Raw genomic sequence first — 27,349 nt, 5'->3', positions numbered from 1 at the left:
TGTACTACACCTATTACATAAGTCTTCTTCGCAGAAACATAAATGACCTGTTTTGCTTCTCTCTTGCATACAACCTCTGTCTACCATGAATAAATTTACCTGGTACTGTGTTATACAAGACCTTCGCACTATCTCCTTTGCTGAAAAAAGAAAAGAAATTTAATCAATACATTCTTGGAATAGAAAACTTTGAATCCCAATTTAGTTTACTTATGTTTTAGAGCCATTTAATACAGGATGTATAGCATTTTTAGGCTATTGTTCTTACACAATAACCATTATTTGGTCAGTAGGGCGCGATTAAGTGAAAAGGTTGATTATTGCCTTAGGCGAATAGGGGTAGTAGCTGATGACAGAGGTGCATACCAAATTAAAAATGAATGAATATTGGTTTTGATTACAATTCTGTTTTTTATGTTTCTATTTTATTTAATTCTAGGGTTTATTATTTCACTTCTCAGTCTCTCTCATGGAATTAGAAAGTTTGATCGAAACAATGAGATGCAACAAATAAGTCAAAAACTCGCAACTTTACAGCTAATTTGTCTAATTTTTAATCTTGCCTTTTAACCAGCCTTTTACCCACTGCTTCCGCTTGACTCTTTTTCTTGAAAATGCAAGAACTATCGCGATAACTAGCTTTTTTCCTCAAACGTCAATAGAACGTGACATTTCACAACTCATTTCATGACATAAAAGTTTGATGTTTTAGACGTCATGTGTGTCGGCATTGGCAGTGTATAAAAAAGTCCTCGTTGCCATTGACAGGCTCAGACAATAGCTATTTGTTTTATTATTTATTTTAAGTATGAAAAATGCTCGTTTTCGGGACTAGGAAGAGTGTTGGTGGACGACGCGTCAGCTGGTTGAAGAAAAAGTACTTTTTTTGCATAGATTTCAATTTACCGGATTTTTTTGGCCATAAAATCGTATGGAAAGTGTTTTCACGATTTTTACTATGTATTACCATGTGAACAATAGCCTGAATTAATGACGGATAGTAAATCACGAATGTGAATGATATTCGATTATGAGTTATTAAGGATTACTATGCAACACAATTTCCTGTACAACACGTTTTGTAAGTGTCTTCGCCCTCATTAATACAAATTCATGAAAAAAAGTATCACTTTCAAAACTGGTTCTACCAATAATTATAATCTAGTACTTTTTTATATGCTGCCAATGCCAACGCACAGACGTCTAAAATGCCAAAAGAGCGACGTGCTCACGGCTATCTACGACGATCTCACGTTTGAAGAAAAAATTACATATATTATGCGGAGCCAAAGTGACCTCTTGTGGCTCGTCAGTCAAACACTGACTTGCCATAAAACATATCCTCCTTATATATTCTTTTATCTACGTCCTTTAATTGTCCGATGTTGTTAACATAACATACAGGTTAGTACTGATATAAAAGTATCCCGAAAAATATTGAACGCTGAGGCGATTCGTATTGAAGGTGTAGGGGTCGCCAATATCATACAGTTGACATCTTACAACGGACCTCAACCAACGCCAGCTCTTGACTTAACAATACAATTCAACTTATACGTACGTGTTTTTGAATTTAAAACCCATTTAATACAGCATCCATTGCAGGAAATATAGGGAGGGTGAATTTCGGGCGACGACCAGTTGAAAGGATCCCTGCAGCGAACGTCATACTCACTATCACAGTTGTAGCAGTTTATAGGCTTCGCTGTAACACACATTATCATTACATTTTTACAATTCATATGTGGATGTGAGTTAATGTTGCGTAGGGTTTCAACTTCAAATCTGATTAGAAAATGACGTGAAAAGAGATGCAAAATGTATGTACGTGTGCGTATTTTTTTGGGACATTCATACAGCTAAAATTAAAATTTATGATAAAAAAATACTCACGTATACAACACCTTGCGTCAAGTTCTAGAACCGATAAACACATAGCTGAAACAATACTGGCTTTAGTAATGATTCATTATAATACGACGGTCGTTCAAAAACGAAGGTAACAAACGCTGCAAAAGGAAAGATACCGCAACGGAGAATGTATCATTGTTTTACTATCTTTAGATACAACATAAACGAAGACCCGCCCGTTGTAATAACATTGGATAGATTAATGTGGAAATGCCCGTTGTTTAGTGATGCAAGTGATATTAAAGACAATATGTTACCAACCTATGAGGAAGTTATGAAGTTCTATGAATGGAACCGCTATAAGATCCTTACTTTTTATTTTTGTGTAATTTCCTAAGTCCACTTAATATTCTATTCGGAACATTGCAGCTTATTTATATTACGTACTGAGTTTTTTTTTCCTCTACGCCTTATATGGCTTGGCTGTTTGCATATTAATTTTTATGTTTGTAAATATACTACAGTGCAGACTCGATAATCCGAACTTTCGATAATCCGAATTCTTCAGTAGTCCGAACAAGCTTTTCAATACATTGGGTACTCTGTAATCCGAATTTCATTGTACTCGATAATCCGAACCTGTACTTTTAAGCATATTTCCTATAGAAATTGTGACTAGATGTTCAGGGATTTCCCCAATTACATCATCTGGGATTCACATTAAACTGGTTGTGCAGCATTTTTACTGCTTTGTATGCTTTTGAGCAGTGATACATACATATTTACATACTACTTTGCTTGTTGCATGGGATGTTTGTAATGCCATTTGAGGTGATATAAGTGGGTTTTTATTTTAATATTTGCTTAAATAAAAATGGCCCCTAAAAGAAAACACAAGACATTGTCCATAAAACAAAAAAGTGAAATTATTGAAAGACTTAACAATGGAGAAAGTGGTAAAGTGTTGGCCGCTGAGTATGGGGTTGGAAGATCTACAATCTGTGACATAAAAAAGAAAAAGGCTAAAATAGACAGGTAGGATTAATTCTAAAACAATTTTAGTGGTTTTTTTGTACAATTGTTGTTTTTTTAAGATTTATTGGTCAATGTGAATTTGCCCCAGGGCTCAGAAAAACTTTACGAAAAGCTTAATATGCTGAAATGGAAACTCGTTTGTATGCATGGTTTTGTAGACAAAGATCGAGGCATGTCCCAATTTCCTATGAAATTTTATCTGCTAAAGCAAGACAGTTTTATACCGAAACATATGGAAATGATAATTTTAGAGCTAGCAGGGGCTGGATTTGTAACTTTCGAAAAAGGCATAGTGTTTAATATCACCATTAAACAGGAAAGGGCGCTGGCCAAATATTAGAGAAATAGTTAATTGGGAAAGAAAGTAGGATTAAGAAATAAAATTACATTGCATTATTTGTAAATGAGGACAATTTGCACACAACATTGACTAGGTTAGTTTTCAATTTGCAATTAACAGATTGCAATTAATTTGCCAATTGTTGTATAAAATTTTGTATATAAACAACGTAAAATGTAGAATAAATTACTATTGACACAAAAGTCGTTTAGTCACTCTACGTGAGCACGGGGCTTCCAAGTCTTTAAAATTCGGTGCATGAGACTGTGTACCACCCTGTGCTTACACTAAATAATATTGGGAGTAATCTCAATATTGTTCATGGTCCTTCGAGCCAACACCAGCGGCAGAAAATAAAAAGGTCCTTCAAGCCACCACCAGCGGCAGCAAAACCACTATTAGCAGTCAAGGATTTACGACCCTTGGACTTGAGCGAGAGGCACTGGGTAAGCGGAATTTTATTTTGACTAAAAAAGTCAAGGGAAGCGGCGAAAAACAAAAGGATCCTACCTACTAACAAAAAGGCGATCAAGAGTCGCGTCGCTGATGCAGAAGAACGCCGGCGACAACAACTGGAGACTGATTCCTGTAGCAGGAAGGAGCAAACCATACAGCTTCAGTCCAACGTTAAGAGTCCGGGGGGACCCACGGATATCTGCGTGCGACAAACACAACGTTGCATTACAGAACAAGTTTTTGGAATTATTCGGGCCAGAACCAAATTTTCAGCATACGACACAACAACTACTACTAAAAAAAAAAAAGGGGGAAAAACGGTTCTGAAGTAAGAGGGGGTGTTGGTTTGGATTCTGTTTTAGTTACCAGAAGTTCAAATGGAGCAATTAAACGAACTCGCACGGAAACAACAGCAGATTGGTCAACAAATGTGTAAAATGTTAGCCAATATGAAGAAAGACTCAGCCTCCAGGAAAACCAGCGAATATATTGTGAAACATGACCGACAGCTGGAAGCTTATCAGGAAGGTATCGAAAAAAATCATAACGAAATTATCGAATTACAGATACAAAATCATGAGTATCACAGTACAAAGTACAGAGATCAGCTGCAAAAGGTCTACGACAACACGAAAAATTATCTACAACAGTTACAGAAGCAGCAGAAGAAGGAAGAGGATATTGAAAAAATGGATAACGAACAGGAGCTCCGAATAAAAAAACAGGAGGTTCGTCTAAAACAATTTAGAGGGATATTGTTTCAAATGGAAGAGGAAATAATGGAGCAGAACTTAAGACGCTGCGAAACATTGTACACCAAAGCAGAGAAGAAGTGGGAAGTAATATCAGAGCTTGAAGTGGACATTCAAGCAAACGAGGTGAGCTTCTCTCATGAGTATTTTAGAAAGGATCCAGTCACGAAAATGGAATTCGAATACGATAACATACAAGAAAAATTAAAAATGCTCACCAAAAAGGCAAGTATAAAGGCGACAAACAACATCGAGCTGCCCAAAATAAAAATACCAACGTTCCGAAGTGGATATGACAATTGGGCTCCCTTCCACGATTTGTTCGAGAAATTAATACATTCCAACGAGAAGTTATCGAACGCGGAGAAGATGCACTATCTGAAGGGGCATGTGGACGGAGAAGCAGCAAGACTTATACAGCATCTAATGATCTCGGAACAAAATTACGTAACAGCATGGAAGATCCTTCAAAACAGGTATAATAACAAAAGATTAATGGTAAATACGTTATTAGATAGAATCCTGGAATTCTCGAAAATGGAAACAGCGAAGGCATCTCGATTGAAATGGCTTCACGATACCATACATGAGTGTCTGGAGACAATATCAAATCTGGGAATGGATACATCGTCATGGGGTCCAATGGTAATTAGAATCACCACAAAGAAATGGGACTCAGAAACCAACAGGCTATTTGAGCAGTCACTAAAACAACCAAATGAAATCCCAGCATTAGGAGAAGTGATGCAGTTCATGCAGACGAGGTTCCAGTCCTTGGAGGCATCGGGGTCAATGCAGAGCAAGGATGCGAGTCCTAGGTACACCTGGGGAAACACGTCCACCATATCATGCCATTACTGCCAACAGGAGCATCGACTTGAACAATGCCTTAAGTTCAAGGGGCTATCAATCAACGACAGAAACAAGGAAGTAAGAGAAAGAAAAATATGTTTTAGGTGTTTAAAACACAACAGCGAGGAAAAATGCTACTCAGCGTACAGGTGTGCAGAATGCGGTTATCCACATCACACTTTACTTCACCAACCGTACAAACCAATAGCAGAGCGGGCAACACAAGCAAGCACAAGAACATCACACACTACAGTATCTAAAAGGAATTGTCAAACCCAAAAGGAAAACCAGGAAGTACTACTAGCAACAGCGATAGTACAAGCACAAGACCTCACTGGCGTACAGCAATTATTAAGAGTACTAGTGGACCCTGGATCACAAGCCTCGTTCATCACAGAAAAGGCAGCACAGCAGTTGAAGCTACCACGACAAAAAGCGAATGCAAGGGTATCAGGAATAGGTGGTTATGATCACACTAACGCAAAAACCAAGATAACGGTTCAATTACATCCAAGACAACCAAGTGAGTATGAGTTAACAACAGAACTAATCATTCTCACAAAGATAACCGAAAATCTACCACTGGCGTCGTTTGAGATGAACAAAGATCCATGGAAGAATGTGCTGTTAGCTGATCCCACGCTGAATAACTCCGGACCAATTGACATACTACTGGGTGCCGAGGAATACGCAAAGATCATACTACCGGGAGTCATGAAAGAAGGAAAATTAGTGGGTCAACAAACCGAATTTGGGTGGGTGATATCCGGGCAAACAAAGCACGGTGTCAACCAAGGCTATCAAATACTGGGCATGGTATCAACAATGGAAGAAGAGACACAACTATCCAAATACTGGGAAATAGAAGAAGCGACCATGGCTAATGGGTTCAATGAAGAAGACAAGAAGTGCGAAGACCACTATAAGGCAAACACTACACGCAGCCCCGATGGAAGATACACAGTCAAGATTCCATTCAAGAAGAATTCGATCAAATGGGGGCGATCCAGACCACTAGCAATAGCCAGGTTGTTGCAACTGGAGAAAAAACTAGCAGCAAACGACAAGATGCGTGAAGAATACAACGCGTTTCTACAAGAATACCTGGATTTGGGTCACATGGAAATGGTACAGGCACACTCAATCGAGGGCACACGCTATTACATACCACACCAACCAGTGATAAAGGAATCCAGTACTACAACGAAGATGAGAGTGGTGTTTGATGCATCAGCCAAAACGACGACCAGCGGAAGTTTAAATGAGATGATGTATGTGGGACCGAGGTTGCAGCCAGACATAGCCGATATATTACTAAGATGGAGAAAACATCAATATGCGTTCACAGCAGATATTAAAAAGATGTACCGCCAAATAAGGATACATCAAGACGATCGCCAGTTCCAGACTATAGTATGGAGATTCGAACGTAATCAGCCGATACGCGAATACCAGCTCAACACAGTAACATATGGAACAGCGGCAGCTCCATACTTAGCCATAAAGACACTACAACAGTTAGCAGAAGACGAAAAAGAAGAGTATCCATACGCAGCACGAGTCACGCTACAAGACTTCTATGTGGACGACATTTTATCTGGTGCTAACAGCATACCTCAAGTAGTACAATTGCAAAAAGAATTAACCAATATGCTAAAAAAAGGAGGGTTCCAGCTACATAAATGGGCAGCCAATAAAGAAGAGACATTAACCACTATTCCCATGGAAGCTAGAGATCCTGCTGTAGCCGAGTTCAACAATGACGACCAGATCAAATCGTTGGGAATAAGATGGATACCAAACCAAGACATCTTTACGTTCAAATTGTTGGCAGCAATAAGAAACATTTTTGGGGTGTTTATAGAAAACTGCCAGAAATCCATTATGCCTGGACCCGATCTAACAATTGATGAACAACTGGTGGCCGTTGCCCTTTTAGGCAGTATATACCATCAAAGCCAGCGAAATACGGCCTAAAAGTTTTCGTTCTAGTTGATTCAAGTCACATGTATACCTTGAATCTAGAAATATACGCTGGAACTCAACCAGGCGGTCCTTTTCAATTATCTAACATCCCTTCGGATGTTGTCAAGCGACTTGTTTCTTTTATTAGAGGAACATATCGTAATATAACCATGGGCAATTGGTTTTCTAGCTTTGCACTTGCTGTTCAACTAAAAAATGAATTCAAACTTACTATGCTCGGGACAGTCAAGAAAAATAAACGAGAAATACCGGCAGAGTTTATAAATACTGCTGAGAGACCAGCATTGAGTAGTCAGTTCGCGTTTCATAATGAGTGCACTCTTGTATCGTTTGTTCCAAGAAAGAACAAAAATGTACTGGTTCTATCTACAAGCCATGCAGATGACAGTATTGACCATGAAACTGGCAAACCAACGATGGTAGTGGACTACAATCACACCAAGTTTGGAGTTGATGTTGTCGACCAGATGTGTGCCGCGTACAATGTTGCTAGAAATAGTAGGAGATGGCCTCTTACTATATTTTTTGATATTATGAATATAACAGCAATTAATGCATTAGTATTATTCCAAATGAACAACTCAAACCTAACTCACAAACGACGCGATTTTTTACGCACCTTAGCTTTGGATCTTATGAAACCGCAAATTAGGAAACGATCTGGCATTCCCAATATTTCAAAACAGTTGAGGGAACGATGCTGTTTGCTTGTAACCGAACGTTTGGAAGAATCATCTACTTCTGCAAACAACATTGCATCACCGTCAAAGAAGGCCCGAACAGGAAATGGTCGGTGCTACATATGTCCTCGCAAAAGAGACAAAAGGACCAGAGACTACTGCTCCATTTGCAATAATAATTGGATTTGAAAAGATCATCAAAATGATTCGCCTGTAGTGTGCTTAAAATGCGAAGAAAAAGAAGACGAATAATCGGGTTTCTTTAAATTTTTTAATTGTCTTTCTTAATTTTATTTCTCGTTTGAATGGTTCTTAATAAAAAAATATGACACACATCTTCACTTTGTACCAAAATATCAATTAACTTTTCATTTAAGCCTGTTAGTTATTATGGGACACGTAACAAATCTTCACGCGAGTACTGCAGGATTAATCAAATTCCCATTGCGCCGGAAGACGTCGAAAAGGCCGCCATAATTACGCCATTTGGTTTATTCGAACCCGTGATGATGATGTTCGGATTGCGCAACGCAGCGCAAACTTGTCAGCGTTTTGTGGACGAGATTATACGTGGACTTGACTTCGTATACGCGTATATAGACGATTTTTTAATTGCGTCCGAGAACGAAGCTCAGCATGTAGAGCATTTGAAAATTTTATTCGACCGCTTCGCGAAATACGGGGTTGTGATTAATCCCGCGAAATGCGTTTTCGGCGTAAGCGAAATAGCTTTCCTCGGCTATACGGTAAATGCCAGCGGTATAACTCCAATGCGCGAACGCGTTGAAGCGATTTCCAAATTTTCTCTGCCTATGACGATTAAAAGTTTACGTTGTTACCTCGGAATGTTCAATTTCTATCGACGTTTTGTACAGCACGCTGCGAGAATTCTACATCCTTTGAACGACTTACTTAGGGGTTCAAAAAAGGGGGACGCTCCTGTCGAGTGGATTGACGAAGCTCGCGACGCTTTCGCCGAATCAAAGACGGCTCTCGCGGATGCCGCGATCCTTGCACATCCTGTTCCAAATGCGCTAATTAGCATTGTGGTGGACGCTTCTGATTTTTCAATCGGCGGAGCATTGCAACAGCGCGTGAATAACGCTTGGCAACCACTCGCGTTTTATACCAAAACTTTGAATTCTGCCCAACGAAAATACAGCGCGTATGACCGGGAACTCTACGCTATATACAGCGCGATTAGATATTTCCGACACATGGTAGAAGGTAGGAATTTTACAATTTTCACCGACCACAAACCATTAATTTATGCTTTCAATCAAAAATTGGATAAGTGCTCTCCGCGTCAATTTCGACATTTAGATTTCATTTCCCAATTTTCAACTGATATCCAGCATATTAAAGGGTCTGAAAATTTTGTGGCTGATGCATTATCCCGTGTCCAATCAATCTCCCCTGCAGTTGATCACGTTTCTCTCGCTGCCGCCCAAGAGAAGGACAAGGAGTTGCGAGATTGGTTATCTCGTGAGCAACAAACGCTAATTCTTAAGAAAGTTTATTTTCCAGAATACAATACGAATTTGTATTGCGATACGACTGGCGACGTAATACGACCTTTTGTCCCATTACATCTTCGTCGCGCCGTTTTCAATTCATTACATGGTTTATCCCATCCTGGTATTCGTGCTACACAGCATCTAATTACTTCGCGTTTCGTTTGGCCTGCAATAAACAAAGATTGCAGAGAATGGACGCGTGCGTGCATTTCGTGCCAGCGATGCAAAGTGACTCGTCATGTTTCCGCGCCTGTTCAGCAATTCGAGAATATGGCTGATCGTTTCGAACATGTCCATTTAGATATCATTAGCATGAGTTATTGTCAAGGCTACAGATATTGTTTGACGTGTGTGGACCGCTTCTCTCGATGGCCTGAAGTAATCCCAATCGCGGATATGGAAGCAGTGACCGTCGCAACTGCGTTTTTATCAACATGGATAGCGTGTTTTGGTATTCCTTCGCGTATAACAACCGATCAAGGACGCCAATTCGAATCCGCGTTGTTTGCAGAGTTATGCAACTTGTTAGGTACAAAACGTATTCGTACGACAAGTTATCATCCACAAGCGAACGGTTTAGTCGAAAGATTTCACAGGCAACTCAAGGCCGCTATAAAATGCCATGGTGGCAATGATTGGGTTGCTACTTTGCCAATCGTTTTGCTAGGGATCCGTACCGCGATTAAGGAGGATCTGGCAACTACAGCTGCCGAATTAGTTTACGGGACTAGCCTAAGATTGCCTGCGGAATTTTTCCTGACGCGTAATGACCACCCGACGTCTAAATTTGTGGTCGATTTAAAGAAACGCATGAGCGATATTAAACCAACTCCGGTACGGCGCCATGGCGAAAAGAAAGTTTTTGTGTTCAAAGAATTAACAACGTCTCCATACGTTTTTCTTCGCCGTGACGCGGTGCGCGGTTTATCTGACCCTCCGTACGACGGACCATATAGTGTTGGAACGCGACGAAAAATCTTTCATAATTGAAGTCAATGACAAAAAGTGTCGCGTCTCCATCGACCGTTTAAAACCGGCATTTACGCTATCAGAAAATATCGCCGAGCAAGATCAGTTTGATGAAAGTTGCGATGACGACGAACAGGGTTTCACTATTCAGGTTAAATGCGACGCCGGGAATCCTGTTCCCGCGGTGATTGTAAATAGTAATGTAAGTAGCGATGTAAGCTTAGGAAATAGTAGGTTAATCACTACGCGCTCTGGCAGAAGTGTCAGATTCCCAGACCGTTTCCAAGCTGGGTTATAATTTATTATAATCTAAGTAAGTTCATTGTAAGTTAGGTTTAGGTCTTTAATACCCAGCACCTCATTACTTAAGTGGCCCGTAGCCGCGTTTTCTGCGACGGTATCCACGCTCCGCGTGAATATCAACGACAAAACCAGCGCCCGTAATTAACGCTCCCATCGAGTGACCGGAAATAAACAAACTCATAATTTTTTAGCCTCGCTGTTTAATTACATATTTTTCTTAGAATCAATTGCGTCTTTTAACCAGTGACCTTTTTTAAATCACGTACTAATCATTAACTAGCCCAAAATAGGAAGTCCAAAACCAATAACTCATCTTATATTTCACGATATTTGAAACTTAATTACCTCGACAAAAAAAATGTTTGTTATTTTTAATGAAAACTACAACTTCCCAGAAATCTGAATCATCGATACACACTTCTACTCAAATATAATTTTGAAATCCACAAAACTTGAAAAATTTAACAAGCTTCCGTTACAAGAGTTGAATTTGTGCTTAATATTGGTGATTTTGATTAATTACGATAGTATCATCATCATAACAAACAATATAAGACATATTTGCTTTAAGTTCCTCCTTTAAAATTTTATTTCGAAATTGGTATGGGCATCTCTATAATACACTCATGTCCTACAAATCCATCAGGACTTGCTTCAAGAAAACCACACCGATGCAACCACAATCCTGTAGGTGTAACTTGGAGATTTGTGATGGCTTGGAATTGCTCTATAGCTTCCGGTTCATCTCTCTAAAATTATTATCGATTGAAAAAATAAATCCAAACATTGTTGGGTTATAGTACCAATTAATCGCCTAAACAGTGATGGGGGATAGCGGTTCCTTTTTATTGCAGCCAATACTGCTCCAAAATTACTTGCGGTTAAGCGATTTTTTCTACAAATAAGCCAATGTGGATTATTGGCCTGGCCAATAGTGGCTTCACTGATGATGGATTTAATTTTTTCCTCATTCACTAGCACCTTCTCTATAAAACATTACTCTTTATTTGAAGATGAAGATTTGAATGGCCCGATAAATTTCGTCAACAGTTTTCGTGGTGATTTCCTTCGATTTCCGTTTAGCCCACTGGCACTGAACATCGGGTACTGAAATATTATGATGGCCATATATACACAAAGCCGCTACATGATGGCATGATTGCCCTCGAGGACAGCTACATTTTGTTTTCTCGATTTCGCCATCCTTATAGATATACCTAATAAATAATAGTTTAATATGATGTTGATTAAATCTTTAAAATAAATATTTTACCTCTACATCGTACAATCGATCGAGTAGTTCAGCACTGTTCTACGTGGTTTAATTTCACTGCATTTTCCCCTTGAAGTATAAAATTTTACATTTTAATATATTATTTATCAATACTACCTCTTCGAATAAGTTTTGTTTCATCAGCACTGGTGAAGTAATTCACAATGAATGGCACTAAACTTCAGCACGTGCTTCGTTTGAGCCATTTTTATCTGAAAGGACAAATTTACTATCCGGCTTTATGGTTCAATGGTAGAGCGTTGGACTATAAATCCGGAGGTAGGGTGTTCGAACCTGGGTTGAGGTGAATTCTACTCTATACAAAATGCAAGGGCGGTACTTGGAAAATGTCTTTTGTTTATTATTTAAGTTTTTCTAAACCTAACCAACTAGTTTTGCAAACTGAAACTACTTTGCAATCTTTACACGTGTGGTTGCACTCTAATCGAAACCTTAGTTGAGCAGTGCTCAATCGACAATGGAAAATGAAATACTCTCACAGCGTTCTCAAGCAAACTTTTGTAGTGAAAGTTTTGTGTACGTTTTTGATAGGATGTCAAGTGATGGAAATGTTAAGTTTTGGAGATGCCAAGAACGAGGAAGGTGCAAAGCCAGATTGCATAGTGGGGAAGATGGAGTTTTGAAACCTATCAATCAACATTTACACGAAGCATCCGCTGCAAAGGTAGAAGTTCAAAAAATCATTACCAGGTTTAAACGTCGTGCAGCTGACACTATTGAACCCACAAGTTCTGAATGAATGCACTTTAGATGCAGCTCGAGGTGCACTTCCTCGATCCCAAACGCTTAAAAAGACTGTGAGAAGGAAAAGGTTGGAAATCCGTGCGGCTCCCCCAAATCCTGCAAATTTGGAGCAATTAGTTATCCCATAAGTTTATTCGGCATACGAAGTTCGACCAGGATTTTTTGAAAATTTTTTACTTGCTGATAGTGGACCTGTCCTTAATATAATATTGAGCTTTGGAAAAAGACCAAATCTCGATGTTCTTCACCATGCCAGGGAATGGTTCGTGGATGATGCGTTTTTTGCAACGATATTTCGATACACCCATGCCAATGGCACCGCTGAGTGATATGCAAATGCTCGCGTATAATGTAAGCACTCATTGTCACATTTGCGAAGGGCCGATACTGGAGGGGGGTCAAAGTTCGCGATCACTGTCACTTTACAGGCCGATTTCGATCTAGTGCCCATCAGGCTTGCAATCTTCGTTATAAGGCCCCTTCACATGATTCCAATATTTTTCCATAATTTCAGCGGTTACGATAGTAATGTTATTATTAAAAACATTGCACAAGCTATTCCCGGTAAAGTTACACTTTTGCCTAAAAACAAAGAGCGCTACATCTCATTCACTAAGCACATGAAGGACACTACAGTGCAATTCAGATTTGTAGATTCGTTTCGCTTTATGGATTCATCATTAGACAAATTGGCATCATATTTAAAATTTGACGATTTTAAAATTTTACGCTCTAAGGCCATTTAAACGATAAGCAGTTAAAGTTATTAACTAAAAAATATGTGTTTCCGTACGAATACAAGGATGATTGGACGAAATTCGAGGAATCATCTCGCCGACGTCTTCACCAATTTTAGAGAGAAATGCATAACAACGCATAAACTAGACCCCGCGTTTTTCTTTACCGCACCAGGTTCGTGGCAATGCATGCTCAACTATACAAAGGTAAAACTGGATCTCTTATCTGATATCGATATGGTATTGTTCGTGGAAAAGGGAATAAGAGGCAGAATAACTCAGTGCTGCACGAAATATAGTAAAGCAATCAACAAGTATATGGAAAACTATGATTCTAGCAAGCCGTCCTCTCATATTCTATACACGGATATGGTTAATTTATATGGTTGGGCTCAAATTCAGTGTTTACCTCAGAATAACTTTCAATGGCTTTACGAAGAGAAAATAAGGTCTTTAACTCCAGAACTAGTAACAAATTAAAAGCATTTCAAGAATATTACAAGCTACCTACGGATGAAGAATTCTATGATGACACTTTTGGGTTTATGGTGAGACCTAGATGCGGAAACGAAGATATTTTGAGCTCCTATTCGGTAGCACCCTATAAATGGGAAAAGAAAACAATATATTATCATCTTGCATATAGTGATTATCGAGCGCTAGCCCGCACTAGAGAAGCTTTCCAAACTTGAGGAAGATATGCAAATTTAAAATTTGCGTATAAAACTTCTGGATATGATAATATTAATAACATTTCAAAGCCTCAATCATTCGATGTATTTAAATCCCCATTCCACATCTCAACGGGCCTTAGACGGTCGAGGTGGCAAACTAGCACATGCCAACTTTCCAAAACGCAGTCAGACTCCGGTAGACATTACATATGGATAGAAGTGAAGCATGGTACTTTGAGGATTCAAATATACCGCCTGCAGATTCAACTAGCTACTATGCGGTTTTAGTTCATGAGATAGATCATGCACTGGGATTAGAACATTCGAAGGATGAAGATGCAATTATGTTTCCCTATATAACTCGCGATAAGCGTGATTTGGGCGCTGATGATATCGTAGGTATACAGAAGCTAGATCCCAATGAAGAAGGCTACTTCTACTACTACAAAAACTACAAGCACCACTGCTGATACTACTCTGAAGAAAAAGCGTCATCTAGTGAACCACCCGATTTGTGCGCAATTCAAGTGGAACGCTTTTTAATTTTAAACAAACGAATTTATATGTTTTACAAACATTGGGTGAGGATATCAGCTCTAGGTAGTAATTACATTGAGACCGCGAGGAATTTATTCGAATGGCTGCCGTTCCTTCCGAAATCTTTCGAACGTTTCGAAGCGATATATCAGAAACCTAATAGTGACATTATATTCATTAGCGGAGGTCAAATTTACATAGTGCAGTTCCCTAGTTTACAATTGCTAGCAGGATGGCCTCAGCCCTATCATCGATTTGGGATCCCAGGTGCAGTGAACGCTGCATTTAACACTTATTCTGGACGCTCACTTATTTACCATGGCTCGAACGAAGTGATCGAGTTTGATGATTGCAATAATAAACCGAAGAATCGATTGATATACAGCCAAACATTTCCTTACATCCCCAACAAATTCACATCCGTGTTTAAATATATTGATGGTTATCTCTACTTTATTGATAACAACAATAAATTTTATAAATATAGTGAATTTTCGGAGCAGGTGACTCAAACAGGAATCCTGGATTTATCTTTATTCAAGATTCATTGCGCTAATAAGGGGCTACTAGAACAGCTTTATGATGTATTATCTAATCTCATCAAATTTGATAAGCATGTTAAACCTTATTTACAACCTAGACGTACTTGTATTAGAAAATAAAAGAGTGATTATACTTATGAAGGTGTTTTATTAATAACATACAGCTTTTTTTAAAATATTCTTAGCTTATCTCTAACATCCTTAAACGTTTCAGGGTAAATATTTACAATTTCTAACAAAACGTTAAATCAGTTGTCCATTGCCTGCATTCAACTATCGATTTTAATAATTTAGAGGTTTTGACAGAAAAATTTCCCTCTTGACAAAATGCTTTCGTCATGTGTTTTAACTTCCCTATGAAGTGTTTCTTCTACTGCACATATGAAGTTGTAATACGTTCAGTACATGGAATGATCATTAAAGTTGTCTAATTTTTGGTTCACAGCAGTTACGGCAGCAAAAAGGAGGGTGATCGCTTTTTTGATTAACAGAACACTATGTAAAATGGTGTAAAATTAACTGCCTCGATTGTTATGCCACAGCCAATAAACCTTTCCTGATTCTGCTGATCTTCCAGACCATTTAACATGAGCCGAATTATACGCTCTGTTTTAATATTTGAAATATGCCTGATTACAAAATACTTGCACGGATGGCGCAAAATCCTTCAATGCCACAGTTCTAGTCTAATCACTCCATCGAGAATTAAAGATCATGTTGATATTAAAGTCGAATCTGTGACTATCGTTTCTGCCGAATTATCAATCCAACTAAAATTTGCGCTTTCCTCACTCCATAGCTCTTTGAGGACAGGTTCAAATTGTTTTGTTGATCGCTCATAATGTAGGTAGCACGATTCGATCCGCTACTGCTGTCCCAAGGATTAGTATCGACTCTTTTACACTGATTATAAGACATGCGCGTTATATAGTACCTATATACGTAGCCTTTTTTATGTTTCGTGTGTATGCGACTTTAATTGCTCGCTGCGGTTACTCTTTTCCTGTTATCTAAAGGACTAAGGCGGATATTGATTACAATTCATTTACATGCAACTGTGCGCGGTGATTGAGTGGTGAGTTTACATTTTTACATCGATATGGTAATTATACAATTTCTAGATTAAAATGAATCAAATACTTGAAAGTATACAACAATTCGAAGCGGAAAAAGAAAAGTACTTTAATGAAACGAGGAATGCATTACTGCAACTAAACGTTTAACAAACTAATGCAGATATGGACCAAGATACCCATTATATATCAAAATGATAGCGAAATATGTAATCGAATTCGCTGTACTAAACACTGGAATCAACCGTGGCAACGTATCCATATTGATGGACCAGCTCCGCTTATAATGCAAATATTGCATTCAAGGTGAATTAACGAACTATTTGTTACCTTTTTTTAGTCTTCCTCAAAGTAAGCTCTAGTTGGTCTAGTGATTAACTCCGTTAACTGCTAGACCAGCTAGCGTTTTAAGCTCCGTTCAAATCCTGACACCTTACTTGCAAACCTGTACCGCTAGAGGGCACAGGTACCTTTTTTTTCTTTCCCTGCTACCCTTCGCCATCTAGTGCTACCACACCCCCGCAAGCAAAGGCTCCCTCTCAAGGCAACAACCCCTCATAAGAAGTACCTAGCTCCGTAAAAAGTCTCATTAAGAAATGTTGACCATAAAATGACATACCACTGCAACACAACTCGATGATTCCAACATACCACCCAGGGGGTCACCTCATCAGGCGCATCCAACACGCCAAATACAAAATGGTCAACTCTCTCATTTATCAACTCGTAAACCACAAAATGGCCGACGGCAGCCATTACTCGTCTCTCTTTGGCCGTCTACCGTCACGGGGCCAAAATACTAGCTCCTGATTAATCTGACGTCACTTCCTGTGCTCGTACGTACCCAGCTACACTACTGATGTGAAATATCTTACACATGGCTTCTTTAAGGACCATTCTGCAAAACATCTCCAATACTATGACTCCATTCGCCCTGGGAAGAAGGCAGGCGATTCTGTTGTCACAGATGTTGTATGTTTAATATACAGTAACAAGAGCATTACCTACAAACTAAACTATGATGATGGTTATCAAGATCTACCAAGAACGCCCACGAAGGTAAACATTGCAGCCCAACCGCATGCTTTATATAAAAAGGCAATTTCAATTGCACTGTCGAAGTGGCAGCACCTTGTAACCTTACTTTGGTGGTTATAGGTGCTGACCGTGCTCGAAGGTTCGGAAGCTGGAATCGTGGGTTACCTATTGTTACTTATTCGTTGTTTGGTGGGCGCCAACCTGTCTTATTTTAAATTGCCCAACGACAGGTGGTGGGACAATATTGATAAACATATATGCATAAATTGTTTAATTTATTTAAACAGGCAAGTTTTAAATTGAATGCTGAATGCAGCGGATGATTGATCATTCACGTTTGCAACCGTTACTAATCTAGCAATGATACACAAATTATTGGCAACAAACACAAATAACATTAACAATTAAATCCCAACAAAGATAACGATAGATTTATTTCAATATGGGAATTCATAAAATCATCGCTGTTTACAGATTTGGTTAACTTTCAAACCTTTGAGCAGCGCAGGTGGAATTATGGCGGCTACGTTCCTTCTTATCGCAATGGACACGATTTTCTTTAGTTATTTTGCAGGTGATATAATATTTTGCGTCCTATAGGCATCAGGAGCTGGCTACGTAGTTCAAATTCCAACACTTAGAATTGAGAGCCCTAAAATGTAACCCGTCCCTAAATATGACTAAGGTACTTATTGAATTTATATCTTACTAGAGATGACGAACGGCCCTCGTAAGAATTTTCAGACACTTATCAAAATAATGTGCTTTTTATTGTCTGCTGTAATCTGTGCTGGAATAATTATTGTAGAAAATTAAGTAACTAAAAACCTAAAATTATTGACGTTTATTAAATAGATTTTATTTTCAGTAACTTACGTGTTGTTTTCAGTCACGCAACCCCACTGACTTAAATAAGTCTCTTAAACTAAATTTGTTTTAACTAATAATTCAGAACGTCTCTATAACAAGATCGCCATATGCCTTCTCCTATTCCTTCAAAAATTGTCCGTTTATCGCCGCCGCGTATCGCGTTCATGCGCTATACGACTGCATTAAAAGTTTGCTAATTTTTAAATTTGAATATAAATAATTTTCTATTTTACAGAATTTTGGAACGCTACAAATACTATCTATTAAATCTTTGAACAAACTCAGACATATTTGGACCAAAACAAGGAACAAAACGGCCTCTGAACTACCACCAACAGATGAAGCATTTCTACAACATGTTCTAAGGTAAAGAGTAAATAGCTCATTCATCAATTTTGTTTTATTGAATTTATTTTAGAACTATATACCAAACAAAAATATGGCTACATAGTCATGAAAATCACCTACCGTTCCAGGATCCTGTCAATTTTGGATGGGTCGATACAACAGATTCATTGGAACCTGTGATGTCACTTCAGGAATGTGCGCCAAATGACATCCGACGACTATTGGCAATCTTTTGCAGGGATAAATCGTGAGCAAATGAAAAATGCACATGCCTGAAAGAAGGCATGAAATTAAATGTTGCACCGAATGTGTCTGCAAAGATTGTAAAAACAGTATGATCGAGTTGGATTTAGATTCAGACAACCAGATATAAGGTGTGTAGGTGTATAATTAATAAATAAATGATAAAAACATAAATAGCGTGTTTATTACAAGGTTTAAAAAGTAGGAGCTCCGCCACAACGTGCGCGAAGTTAGCGCCCAGACCACGCGACGATTCGGTGCACTATACGCGTCACTAGGAAAAAAATCGTATCTTCGGAAGTACACCAGATATCAACATAATCTTTTTTTTAAAAACTTTTCGCATGTTTTCTGAATACTTATGCAAATCTTAAATGTCAAAATATTGAATAAATCACATAGCTGCCCGCATGTCGAAGTTTTCGATGCAACATTAGAAAAATTTTGTGTTCAACACCTAATAAAATGAAAAGTATTTGTCGCAGCAATATAAAATAAACTTTATTCGAAGCGCTAAGGACTACCGAATTCAACGCCGTCTTAACGGATAGAAGTCTTCTAGTTTCTTTTTTTTTTCTTCTTTTTACGTGTAACTGGATTTGAAATATTTCAAGAACACATTTTCCGCGCGCTCGAAAATTTGCGGTTTCTTTTTAATTTTCCCAAGGTTCCGTACCCCAGAAAAAGCTTTGAATTTTTTCACAAATGATAGAGCTCTTTAAAATGATATATAACACATCTGGTTGTACTCTTGGGTCACTCATGTGAATATTTCAGAGCCGATTTTACTGGACTATATGCATTTATGGCATTTATCTATTCCTTAATTTATGACGATGTTGATTGCGATTTCAGAAAAAACAGTATGTGTACCTCGTAGTAAAAGCAAATTCCCGGACTCCATTGCTAGTTGGTCTCGGCTATTGTAGTCCGGGAATGTATTGCTTTTACTATACACAATCTACTATTTTATAGCCGTAGTAGTACAAACAATGGAAAGTGGTGGGTGATTAAGTCTTGTAGTAAACCCGCCTATTTCACAAAGTGAACACAATTAGCTAATAATGCCACCAATAGAAGAGACGCAATTAAAGGCGATTTGCTGAACGTATATAGCATGATGTGTTTGTTGCCTAACGTTTGTATGCAGTTTTTCTACACTTTCGATATTGAGCGTTTTTCAAAATTTCGTTTTAAACGGCGTAGAACGAATTTGAAAACTCGGTTAAAGGCTTAACATTTTCCTTACAACCTACTCATCCCGGCTATAAGAGGTTTTTGTTAAATATCGCGAGAGACGCATGTAATCCGTCACATTATATATTTTTTTATGCCCGGGTTGTGCCCTGTAAAAAAATTGTTTTTCAAAAATACGAAATTATGGGCTTATAGCCGGGTTCTTGAATAGTTACTGTAGACGTACAGATAGAGACCCTTTCTTCAACTCAGATTATAAGCGCGTAAAACGACATTTTAGATAGCATATTTTTAGGCATTAATGTACAACTGGAATCCCCCCTTAATATGCCAAAAGACATTATACATTCAAAAACTTGAAACAAACTGTATCGTATAGCAGACTTGATTATTGGGTATGCTTGGAGGAAAACATAAATTATAGTAAAATTGGCAGTCAAAGGAAAATTATTCTCTTTCATAGTGTTGCAACGACTACACTAATAGCCAATAACGTTCGTGACTTCCATGGCACTTTTGTTGGAGCCAAAACTTTTTTTGTTTAATACCAATACCAATAAATCCCCATTTTTCATTCATTCGTTCTGATCTTTTGTGTGATCGCTCTATATTCAGCGCAATACCTGTTTATACTACCTGTTCTTATTCCCCAGATAAAGCTTGAGGAAAGAATTTAGTCGTCCTATGAATTATTAAAATTGCGAATAATAAGAAAAGTTTTATAAGTCCACCCAAGTTAAAACAAAGCGCGTGTAGCTTTTACGTCAATTCGGATACTTTTTCATAAAAATTTTAAGTGGTCTACATTATCGCATCTTAAGAATAGTAACCCAATTTGCCCTAGTTGCAATATTTTGTTATTAAAACCTTTTTAATGTTACTACAAAAGTACGTATATCCTGTTTTGTGTTTCATAACATAACAGCTATGACACACTTCTCTAAATATTATGCTTTCGAAGAGTAGTACTTTCGACTTTTCGCCCGAACATACCAATAATCCTCTATACTTCAGTTAAAAACCCTACTTCTGTCAATAACGTAAACCTAAAAATGTTCACATTTCAAATCTTGACGCTACTTCATCGGTGTCCTTTTGAGATTCGCGATTCAATTTCCTGACCAAAGCTTTACTCCATTCGTTTATTGAAATACGCATACTAATCCTAAAATTTAACATTCTGGATAAGTTGGTAATATAAGTTGTGCGAGAATCGTTTCTTATTGGCCGACTGATTGAAAATGTCTTAGAGAAATATGCAGGTCTAATACTTTTTGTTTTCTAATTCGGAAGGCTTAATTACTCACTAATACGTGATAGAAATAAAAAGATTTAAAAAAATTAATTGGTAATGGGCAAAATCATTTCGTAATCCGAAAGAGGTTAGAAATAAACGGCACCTCAGAGCTTGGCTAGCGTTGTGACGTCAGCTGCCTTTCAAACCCAGTCAAATTCTCGATGTTTATGTTTTATTTCCTTAAAAATACACCGATTTTGATGAAATTGTTATGAGACGTTCTTTAAATACATACGTATCGATTCTGAGAAACTGACTTCTGGGATGGGATGTCCCCCTGAGCGGTTGGGGAGCGTCGCCGTTAAGGTGGGCGCGCGAGTTTAAAACTGCACCGTCGAGACGGTTCCATGTAGGGTGTAGAGGCTCAGGCTGAGGTAGTTTGCGCAACTTTTCACGAGGTTGAAGAAATTCTTCTGGCGACCTCGGGGTGGCTGCTGTAAGAAACGAAAAATTTGAAAAATCGACCACACACGCTTTGTATATCTTATCTTGTAAAAATATGTTTCGTTCCCGAAAGATTGTAAGAAGCGGCAAAAATGGTTTTCGGTAGCGAGACGGGACATTGCGAAAGTTTAGAAATACTACTGCAGGTACTGTGTATTGTTGCGAAGATGATTTTGTTGAAAGCTTCTTGAATTTATAGAATTCAATGTCACTGCTATTTCGTGTTTGATACCCTTTCAGGTTTAATTATTTTCTGTACATGCCACTTTTGGTATTTTATTGTCGTCAGATCATAGTGGTACTAGCGATGTTCTTGATAGTTCGTTTCCCTTGTTTTCAATATTGGATTTGTTCTCCTTGATGTGTACTTTATTTACTCCTTTAACCAAGTTTATTTCAGAACACTCTACATAAAATTCACATAACTCCCTGACCCCTGTTTCTATAAAATGGCACAAATGCAAATAGATGAAATACCCACTTTTTTAAATTTGAAAACCTAATACTATAATATATTAAATACGAGGACAGTCACAAACTCTTCTGCAACTGCAACAAGTAATACAGAATCTCTCCGATTATTTGTGTTATTGTCTCCATTGATCTAATTAAATCAAAAATTGGCCGAAGTAAAACGTTATACAATAATGCAAAGTTGACACGTACTTAACATATTTAGGCGTTGAGGTTTAAATTTCAAATAAAGCTCACAAACCTTTTCCATTTCTACCCCTAAAGTTCGTCTGACAGTCCTAATAAATTCACCTAGCTATAGTAAGTTTTTTCTGTCCTTATTTATGCAGAATAGAACTTTGTTTCAACGGCGTCTACCTTATACATATGTAAATTAGTGTGCCGGAAATGACTGTGACATTTATTCCATAAAAAATTCATACTAATATATTTTTTCTTATTGATTTGTGCGCACAAGCACGAAATACGCACAAGCCGTTAAATGGGCTTGTTTACCTAAACGTACCTAGTTTTCTGTACTTGTGTGTAATTGAAGTATCTAACGTCCGAAAGTATACAAGAGCATTACTATGATAGTCTAGTTAGAAACGAATTTATAAAAATATCTCTGGAACGATATTTTAGAGACGCAAGCTCGCTGGGGCCATTTTAAACGATAAACTCGTTAGCGGAAGAGGTGGGCTTCCCCGAATTAGACTAGCATTCTCTTATAGTCTATCCATCAAGCCGGTTCGGAGGTTTCGACACATTGAAACCATGTTTAATCCGCTGACAACTTTCGGAGATGACGGGATCCACAATTCCAGTATATACTTCGGAAAACCTCATCCTCATCCTATCTTCAAGTGCTTCTTCTGTTAGCATTTACTACTGCTATGTTGACTTTGAACATTTCCTTCTGAGATGTATGGCTTTCCATTGACTTCATTACACATCTCCTTTTTAAGTTGGTACACTAATCATTTTTTTTCCTTTTTACTTATCTTTTTCTACTATACTTTATAATTTTATGCCACGTACTTATTTCTTGTCATTTCTTCGAGCACCCTATGTCAAGTAGCAGTTTTTAGTTTTTGCTATGCGATGTTTCTTCGGTCTTTTGCTTTAGTTACTGATTTAATTTATATTTTTTCGTTTGCTGTAATTGATCTTAATTTCCCCTTTCGTTGCCTTGGCGGTGTTGGAATAAAAAGAAAATATAAAGGTAACTAAAGAATTACAGGCTGAATTATTTAAGTATATATTTTCTTTTAGGCTATCGATTTCAAACCAAGTCTGCTGAAAAGATGCTAACAAGCTGCGAATGGGGATGATTGAAAATGATTAAAACCTTATGTTTTTCTATTTCACGAGTGAAGTTTATGTTCGAAAGGTCTACCTATACTCGTGTTATAGAATTCGTAAAGTCCTTGTTAGTCTCCACACACCTGAATGACCCCGTTCTGTCCAAAAGCTTTTCAGCCCTCTTCTATATCTATGTACCAAATTTGATTTCAATCGGTTCAGCAGTTTCGACGGACCGACAGACCGACATCTTCGAGATTGGGTTTGATTGGGATTCCTGGTACTTCACAACGTGTATTTCCGTCAAAAAGGTGAGGAGGGGGGTCATTTTTTATCCCAATGCAATACCTCCCTTACTAACGTGCGGGTGGTAAAAATATCATCCACGAATTGATTCCATGCAATAATTTTGTTAAAATGGGGTATATTTTTGTTCGAATTCGTTGATAAATAGTAGCTAGTATTGGCAGGCCGTCTGTCGTGTGATAGTGTTTGTCATTGAAGAGGAAAAAATGTTGTTTAATGAAAATTTTAAGTTGTAAAATATTGTCTATGTCCAGCGGGTCTAATTTGTATTATTTTTGGCGTTTCTTCATATAATGTGTTTCAAAGAATGTTCAAGGTGTTTACTATGTATTGTTGTGTTAATTTACGTAGTTTGAACGATGTGTAATTTTTGTTTATAGTTGCATTGTAATTGATTTATTTTATTCTAAAGAAATTACGTGTTATAAGACAAGGAACATTTCGAAAATATTTGTGTAACATTTAAAAAAGTGTATCTCATGTTTTTCTCCATTCATAGATAAGAGTATCGCTAAAAATTAATTAATTTTATAAACTGAGTTTGTCTCAGGTGTTCGGTTAAATTAAAAAAAAGATACCCAGATACTTTTTATACCATGTACCTCAAAAAGGGGTGGACGTGATGGGTTACTTTTTCCTGCATAATCAAGCACTAACGAAGCACAAACGTTTGGCACGTAATATTTCATTAGTGCTTCTATTACCGTGCTAACTTCGCGCACCTGACTAAATGTACAAAATTAGGTACTATCAAAAGCGCTTCTGGCAGGACAAGTCGCTGTACACTCTATCCAGTAGTGGTATATAATGACCATCCACAATAGTAGCGCAAAATTCGAGTAGGTATTTATGACATAAAAAGCTAGCTTCAATTTTATGGCCGGTTATACGAAATTGAAACTTACCGATCCGTACTAATTGGAATTTTGTCTACCACATTTAACGGATCTCTTACCTCACCTAGAAAGTTTACAAACACCAATAAACTTTGTTTGTTTGCCGTAAAATAAAATGTACTGATACATTGGTCCATTTTCCTAACATAAAGTTGCCTTGCACAAAGAAAATTAAAATCTTCGTATCGTAATGAAAATAAAAGAGACTTTCTACTAGCGAGAAAGACAAATGTGTAATAAAGATACCACTTCATGTGCGCAATCGTGGCGCCTAACAACTTTAAGTATAAAGTACATAATGCGATTCCGCTTTTAGTGGTCGATGATACATCCTTTTTAATTTTTAATTAGTAGTAGTAACTTACTGAAAATTGGTTTTAAAGTCCTGCATTTTAAAGATTGCGATTGTATGGAAATCAAGGTGATAACCAAACCCCTGCCGCCACAAACTTTCTGTCAAAGTTATGAAAGTAAAATCCCTTTTCAAAGTGGATAGAAGTTTCTTATCCAAATATAGTCATACATTTACAGTAACGGGACACGTGTCAAATGTGAACGCCCAATCTGCACACACATGATTTGTATTTTAAGTTTCTCTCGAAGTTTGATTCTTGAATGGTGCGCCTATAATAATAATAACAAAGGTGTTTTTTTTATATCCGCACTTCGAAGATCGTTCAGATCAATGCGAATCGCTTTGTCGCAGTAGATAGCGCCAATAAATTAAATTACTCTTCGATATTGAGCAAATTTTTATTGCGGAAACTTTTGGGAAACAATATTGAAGGTAACAACCTCGGCAAGTAATAGTGTATGATGCTAGAATTCAAACAATCTCAATATGTATTAATGTATATCGAATTGTATGCGTCTAACCACTTAAGGGAGTATTATTATATGTGTTAGGCTCAAAGAACGAAAGTGCTCATTATCGAACAGAACGTACACAACGCATTGTGAAGTCTTTAGAACAACTCGTGCTATGGCACTTATAAAAATTGCCAAAAACGCCGAAGCATATTTTATCATAAATGATTATGAATATTCTTCGGTGAAGATAAATACTGCCATGTGTCCGTCTAATTTTGTAAAAGAAAAACTTTGCCAAATTAGGAAACATGGGTGGTAGAAGTGCGTTGATCGATCCGTAGAGAGAAGTAAAACGTGTTACTGCAATGTCCATTGTTACGGGCGTTGCTGCGTTATGCTTGTTTTATGAATAATTTCAAGAATGCGATTTCATATCTTGGTTAGCACAATTGCTTTACATTGCCCATTTTAGCATTGGAAATGCTTATGTTTTGTATATGGGTATAAAGTTACCAGTTTCGTTCAAGCAGAAAAGACAGTGCTGTCGCATCAAGTAGCGATTGTACCGTACTCGACCGTAACCGGTATGTTAAGGAAAAGTTGCAGATACTTATTATTAAGAACGTTTACGTTTTCGACACGAGCGCGTAGAGTAAGTGATCCCAGGCGAACAAGGGTTATTTGTGTTTTACATATGGAGTTACACGGTTATCATTTCCACTGTCTCCAATGGATGCATGGGTTGCGAAACCTGTGAAGCCTTTGATCCTCGTTTCTGATATACATTCAACTGTCTGAACACAAACTAAATTCAATGAATGTGCGGCACATGCACGATACACTGTGAGTGTATCGTGGGCACATGCAAAAAAATAGCAAACTAATTTTGTTCAATTATTTTTGCCTGAAAACCAAAATACTTTCCAGCCATACTTGCTGCACCTGCACTGTCATACAAAATTGCAAAAATCTCTTATTGGCCTTCCCGTCTATTACATACCGTGCGATGAGGTCAGTTCGTCAACATGTGAGACATCCAAAAGTAGTGCGGACCGTTTGAATTTCTCGCAAAACAAAAAACTTGGTAGCACGCCAAATGTCATTTATTTAAAAGTAAAGCAGTGGCAGATCAAATTTAATGGGCAACTAAAAATAATCACAATTAATTATATAAAAGAACTTAATTTTTAAAGCACAAGTTTACATAAGCACTTCATTACAATACAATGATTGTTTAAAATGTCCACCATAATGTTCAAGACACAGTTGCACTCCACTGGTCATGTTTTCAAATAAACGTTCTAACATTGCCGGTAAATTATAAAAAAAGTGACTACTTGCACTAGCTTTGGTTGTATGTACTTACTTATACAGGGTGTTTATTAAACATGCGGCAAAAACGTAAAGGGCTATTCCTTGGACTATTCTAAGAATATTTTGTCCTTCGATGATCTGGGTGTAACGCAATCAGAAACGTTTCTGGTGTTTTTGAAAGAGTTCATGAGTCGATGAGGAGAGGATTGAATTCTTGCATCCCAGCGGAGGGTAGTCATTTTGAACAGTTCATGTAGATTAAGACACATTACATGTAATTTTTTTTGTAATAAATTGTTATTGTCGAAATTCTTTTTCGCCCCGTATCTTCGAATCAAAGCGCCATATCAAAAATCATCGAAGGACAAAATATCCTTAGAATATTCCAAGGAATAGCACCTTAAATTTTTGCCGCATGTTTAATAAACACCCTGTATAAAAGCTTTGTGTAATGTCCACCAGGTTCATTGGTACCAGCCTGGAAGC

The 27,349-nt window shown here is 37.7% G+C and overlaps 1 protein-coding gene and 1 long non-coding RNA gene across 4 annotated transcripts; one reads left to right on the top strand and one right to left on the bottom strand.

The window, feature by feature from the left end:
• The first annotated feature begins 4,059 nt into the window (after nt 1–4,059).
• On the top strand, nt 4,060–7,263 carry LOC116163998. The gene has a single exon (XM_031478125.1). The coding sequence runs from the start codon at nt 4,060–4,062 to the stop codon at nt 7,261–7,263; it is 3,204 nt and encodes a 1,067-aa protein (XP_031333985.1).
• A 4,412-nt stretch (nt 7,264–11,675) lies between these two features.
• On the bottom strand, nt 11,676–17,105 carry LOC116163382. Of its 3 annotated transcripts, XR_004143731.1 has the most exons (5): nt 13,882–17,105; nt 12,723–12,993; nt 12,132–12,226; nt 12,015–12,083; nt 11,676–11,958 (listed from the first exon to the last, which is right to left on the bottom strand). It is a non-coding gene; the product is annotated as an uncharacterized LOC116163382 (long non-coding RNA). The 3 variants fall into 3 exon arrangements; XR_004143729.1 differs by having other exon boundaries at nt 12,132–12,993; XR_004143730.1 differs by lacking the exon at nt 13,882–17,105 and having other exon boundaries at nt 12,132–13,636.
• Between the last annotated feature and the right edge of the window lie 10,244 nt (nt 17,106–27,349).

Source organism: Photinus pyralis, unplaced genomic scaffold (genome assembly GCF_008802855.1).
Source record: "Photinus pyralis isolate 1611_PpyrPB1 unplaced genomic scaffold, Ppyr1.3 Ppyr1.4_LG2, whole genome shotgun sequence".
Classification (NCBI taxonomy): domain Eukaryota; kingdom Metazoa; phylum Arthropoda; class Insecta; order Coleoptera; family Lampyridae; genus Photinus; species Photinus pyralis.
Note: the sequence above shows the minus strand (reverse complement) of the source record. Positions and strands in the feature narration are given on the sequence as shown.

What these genes read in the sequence shown, in the direction of transcription:
- LOC116163998 (XM_031478125.1), top strand. Translation starts at nt 4,060, where the DNA reads ATGGAGCAATTAAACGAACTCGCACGGAAACAACAGCAGATTGGTCAA.